We start from the raw sequence: 6000 nt of genomic DNA, 5'->3' as shown, positions 1-6000 counted from the left end.
CCTTCTGCTGCATTACTCCTGCTATCAACATTAATAACTTCTGATAAGTTTTCCTGACACCAAGAAAAAATTATGATGGGGAGGGATCTCCATCAGATTGACAGTTCCTGTGAGCTGTGTGGAAGGGGAGTGTCCCTTTCTCCTATATAGCTCTCAGGACTCCTTTCACTAATCTCTGCAGAGTGTTAACTTCAGCTTCCTGCTTTCTGACAACTCAGACAAGCTTTATACATTTTTGATTTGAATTACTGTAGAGAAGACTGCAGGCAAACAGGTAGAACTTATGAAGCATTATTTGTTTCCTCTCTGTGTATCAACTCAGGCTAGTCACTGCACTGGGTATATGTATGGGTTTACAACCATTTTAACCGCTTGCAGCGCAGCGATCTCTGGTGAGCTGTGTCCCCTGTACAGAGATCATATCCATTTGCGGTAAAGAGCCAATGACAGTAGCTCTTTACCATGTGAACACTGTGTCAAATCACAGACGATCATAAAAATCAAAACAAGCACCAATAACTTGCTGTTATTGTCTTTTCCTTTTTCACATACAGACCTCATGTGAGGAGAAGGAGGGACTGAAACTTTGAGTTACCGATTTAACCCTGCATTATGATTCAGATTAGGAGTGTGAACCTGTGGAAAGTAGTGGGTCAGTAAATTAAAGGTCCCTCCAAAAAAGATGAGCTGTTCTCAAGGCCAGGCAAACAGCAGTGCCATACACACCACTGGTGAATTGACAAGCACCAAAAACGCTAAACCCCTGGATGAAAGGTCCGGTACTAGTACTGCGGTATCACACCCGTCCCCAAGAATTAAGACCCATACAAGTCTCCCGGAGGCATTTGCAAACCCATCATGACTTCCCTCCAGCTCAGAATCACCTAGAATCCCCCTCGTTATTTTTCATAACAATTTATTTCAGTCAATTGTCAACCAGACCAATCTTTTAGCCCAGCAATGCATTGCAAATAAGCCTAATTCTTCCTAATGCCTATCCATTTGAATGGAGACCTGTCACAGTGGAGGAATTCAAATTATATTTGTGCCGCATAATTTACATAGGACGTGCAAAAAAAAATTAAGTACATGGTTACTGGTCCAACAACCCCATTCATTACATGCCCATTTATTCAGCTGTTATGTCAAGGTCACGCTATGACATCATCATGTGATTATTCCATTTCAGCGATAATACACAGGGCCCTCCCCAAAATCAGTCTGGCTATGATGCTTTACTTTATTTGTTCACTGATCAATTGTTTTCCCTGAGATTATTTTAATTGTCCCAATTGGCCCACATGTGTTTTAAAAATCTGCATTAGCCAGCATATATAAGAGAGGTACAGACTCTCAGTTTGTTGGCTCTGAGGAAAAGGTTGAGACCTCGAAACGTGTTAGCCTGTTGGAAGTCCAGGGTTCCATTTATGGACTTATATGCAGTGTGGATTGGACAGCACTGTTTAGTGTGATGTGCCTTTGATCTGTATGTCAATTGTGAGTATGATACTTACTTTTTATCTTTCCAAAAAATATGTTTTACGATAATGCACTAGGCCGGTGCACCCTCTGTTTGTTTTTCTTTGTATCCAGTGACATTGGACTATCCCGGTCTGTTGACGGCAGCAAGGAGTGCATTTTCCAGGACATCTGAGTTGTTACCATAGCCCTAGCTGAGTCCATCCCCAAGCGCAGAAGTACAGAGTTTACTGTGTTTTCATTAATTCAATTGTATATCCCTTCAAAAGACCTAAAGAGCAACAGGGGCAGTAGGATTTTCTTGGTATCATCAAAGACACAGACATTTTAAGGTAAAAACCTCATATTTATATTACAAAAAGATATAACATTAAAAGAACATTGCTTGTTTAGAAACCACTCTGAATAGGCTGTACTACAATGGTGCTATCTCACACCCACAGGCTGTTATTCCAAGACAAAGGTGAGTCTGTAGTCTGCCAATCTTGACATGCTTCCCGCTTCTACAAGAGTATATTGAGGGAATATATTTGTGATACAATTTATCATAACATAAGGTGTATTGTAAGTAATGACTATCTTGGCACTTACCCTAGGACACCAGGAGGAGCTGTAGAGCCAGACCACAATGACCAAACAAAGATCTCCTGGGGTGAACGTGGCAGCAAGTCTAAAGGCCATACCTATCTATATGCAAATAATGAGGATTGTTTTAGGATTTTTCAACTGAGAACAATAGGAGAAGGTATAAAACATACCAGGCACGTAAAAACACCACACTTCCAACATGGAGTTGATGGGACTTAGGCTGAAAAGCACATGATGCACACCTCTCATGTGCTAAGATGTAAAATAGTGCAATAAGGTTGTTTGGATATTAAGCAGTGTGGTCGTTAAGTCAGTCAAGAAGTTCAAAGGATGAAAGGACATTTCTGCATCTGCAAAAGTTAACATATATACACCCATATCACGACTATATTCATTTTCAACTAGAAATAATAGGAAAGGGTATAAAAACATAAAAGGCATGTAACAACACCAAACTTCCAAATTGTTGCTGATCAGCACGTGGTGCACACCCCTCAAATCACTAGATGTATAATAATGCAATCTGAGCAGTATAGTTGTTACTTAAAGCAGTTCAAAGGGTGAAAACACATTGCTGCATCTGCAAAAGATAACAAATACACCCATATATGAATGTATATCCATGGCTATGTTGCATAATTCATGCTTAAAATTTATCCCCAAAACAAAGCAACTCACTTCATTAACAAGGACAGCTTAATAAACGATACAACAACCAAACCTATGCCCCGCTAGCCACAAAAATGGGAGACAAAACATCCATATGGCCACCTTTAAAAGACAACCCAAACATAGTGAGCCCCTAAGTAACAACCACTACATAACAGAGATGGACAGCATGGTTCAAATATATAACTGAAATGAATATCAGCACATCAGCACCCATTGCAACTAAAGGCTTCAAATGGAAGATTGGCCTTTTAAACACTGCTTCAATCTGGTGGCGCCCAATGACATCACAGGACCTGGTCCCTAACTGTACATGTGCCAAAACCAACACATGTGCAGTGCCAATAACAAAGCCGCAATGAGCTGGGTAGACCCACTGCTCAGCGGCCCAGCAAGCAAGGAGTTTGGAAGGGGAGGAAAACACCCCCCCACCACTCCCACCATCCAAGAGATCACACGTTCGCTCCAAATCAAGCAAAAACAGTAACAATACCAATACCAATGCAGATTTATACATATACAGTGATTCAAACTGGCATACAGTGCATCGACAGAATTGACCATGCTATGGTCCCTAAGCCACATCTGAAAAACACCAGTACATAAAACCTCTACCAAGAACGACATGAAGGTCTTTTGAATAGATAACTAGGATGTAAGTACCTTAACTTTGGGCTAACACCCATCAATAGTGAGCATTTGCTATTTGAATTGTATATCCCTGACAAACACATCTGTGTTGACAAGTCCCTCATCCATTTCACTGTCAGGCTGGGAATCAAGCAGTACATTCCCAGTAAAGGGATAGATATTGAGTGAAGCTGTACAAGCTGTGTATAAGAGCCATGGGATATTTGTATGCTTTCTGTTTGTACAAAGGCAAAGATAGCCAGCTCCAGCCCTTTGACTGCCCAACCTACATCGGGACAAGTGGAACATTTATCTGGGACCTTGCATTTCCACTATTCAAAAAGGGGTACCACCTCTACCTGGATAACTTCTACACAAGCCTGCCCATTTACCTGTACCTCCAGAAAACCTTGGCCTGTGCTACAACATTCACAGATAGGAAGGGCTTCCAACAAAGGCTGCTGACCACTAGACTACAAAGGGGGCAATCAGCGAGTTTGAGGAACGAAGAAGTGTTGAACGTGAAGTGGAGGGATTAGCGAGATATAAATGTCCTGTCTTCCATCCACAATGACACCTCGGTGGAAAACCACAGACAACACAGTCCAGTCCAAAAGCCTGAGTACATCCATGATTTTAATCAGTTCATGGCGGGAGGGAGGTTGAATTTCAACAATTACTTCAACTATATTTAGCAACAAAAGGTCCCTCTACTGGTACAAAAAGTTTAAATTTACCTTTTTTGTTTGGCAGTTTGTAATTAGTATGTCACCTATGATGTGAATTGGTCATTACAATGTGTGACAAGCTTGGTAGGAACATCCTGTGTTCAGTGTTTTGCCCATCTCAGTACCTTGAAAACTCTTTGCATGCATTTTTCATGATGAAAAAAGGCTCTGGACAGCATTGGGAACTGGAAGAGGTAAAAAAAAATTCAAACACAAACGCTTATAAATGCAATTTGCTGCGTTTAGATGCGTTTTGCTGCATTAACAAGCGTTTGCGTTTGAAATGCTGATAAAATCGACGTCTGAACGCAAATTTGTTGCATTCAAGAAAACGACTGTAAACTCAACTGCCTGTAAACGAAGATGTGTACATGGACACATAGGAAAACATTAGGGTGAGTTCAGGGGCTGCTGAAAAAAACGCTGAACAGCTCCTAAATGTGAGTTTATCAGCTGCAGTGTACATGAGCCCTTAATGACAGGGTCACTTTAAGAGGCAAGAACACTGGGAGGGATTTGGGCTATCTGTGGTCTCAGCACACAGCCCTGATAGAAGAAATGATGACCCCATACTAAGCCTTGTAGTCTATTGTACATTTCTAATGTCAGGCTCGCTGGTGTGTGGAACTCTGTCAATGACATGACAACCCTGACAACTCATGGTTTCGTTCTGCGCCTGCGTAGATTTTGCTGTAAGCTCCCTTACCCTGGTTTTGATTGGTTGGCTTTATTATGCTTTGATTGGAAAAGAGAAGTCCATATTCTCTGCCCTTCCTTTTCGGTCATTGGCTGTATGATGGAAAACGAAAAGTTATTGGTTGGGTGAAAGAACTAGGTAGGGAAAACCGGAAGAGCCGGTCGGGTGAATGATGGCCGGTGTGTGGGTTGTGGTGGTGTGTGCGGCGCTGGTGTCCGGGGCCGGGGCGGTGGAGAGTCTGAGGGCCGGAGATTCCTTCCAGGAGGAGCTGCTCCTCACCCCGCTCCGCTCTGGGGACATCGCCGCCACCTTCCAGTTCAGAACCCGACTGGACTCCGACCTGAGGAGGGAGAAAGGTGAGAGAGGCCCGAGAACATATACTTTATACACGGATATTATCGCTGTACTGTACACTGATATACTGGCGTCGTCATCACTGTACTGTACACTGATATACTGTATATACTGACACTGTACTGTACACTGATATACTGTATACACTGACACTGTACTGTACACTGATATACTGTATATACTGACATTGTACTGTACACTGATACTGTATACACTGTACTGTACACTGATATACTGGCATCGTCATCACTGTACTGTACACTGATATACTGTATATACTGACACTGTACTGTACACTGATATACTGTATATACTGACATTGTACTGTACACTGATATACTGTATATACTGACACTGTACTGTACACTGATATACTGTATATACTGACATTGTACTGTACACTGATATACTGTATATACTGACACTGTACTGTACACTGATATACTGTATACACTGACATTGTACTGTACACTGATATACTGTATATACTGACACTGTACTGTACACTGATATACTGTATATACTGACATCGTCATCACTGTACTGTACACTGATATACTGTATACACTGACACTGTACTGTACACTGATATACTGTATATACTGACATCGTACTGTACACTGATATACTGTATATACTGACATCGTACTGTACACTGATATACTGTATATACTGACACTGTACTGTACACTGATATACTGTATATACTGACATCGTACTGTACACTGATATACTGTATACACTGACACTGTACTGTACACTGATATACTGTATATACTGACACTGTACTGTACACTGATATACTGTATATACTGACACTGTACTGTACACTGATATACTGACACTACTGTACAC

The 6000-nt window shown here is 41.4% G+C and overlaps 1 protein-coding gene across 1 annotated transcript in view; it reads left to right on the top strand.

Moving 5' to 3' along the window:
• The first annotated feature begins 4922 nt into the window (after nt 1–4922).
• PIGT (phosphatidylinositol glycan anchor biosynthesis class T) overlaps nt 4923–6000 on the top strand; it is a 35162-nt gene continuing 34084 nt past the window's right edge. The window contains exon 1 of the mRNA XM_089673236.1: nt 4923–5147. Within this exon, the coding sequence (XP_089529362.1) occupies nt 4961–5147 (187 nt within the window). The 5' untranslated portion in view covers nt 4923–4960. The remainder of the gene's footprint in view (nt 5148–6000) is intronic.

The sequence above is a fragment of the Staurois parvus genome, unplaced genomic scaffold (genome assembly GCF_062004578.1).
Source record: "Staurois parvus isolate SC_StPar_1 unplaced genomic scaffold, SC_StPar_1.0 ptg000137l, whole genome shotgun sequence".
Classification (NCBI taxonomy): Eukaryota; Metazoa; Chordata; class Amphibia; order Anura; family Ranidae; genus Staurois; species Staurois parvus.
Note: the sequence above shows the minus strand (reverse complement) of the source record. Positions and strands in the feature narration are given on the sequence as shown.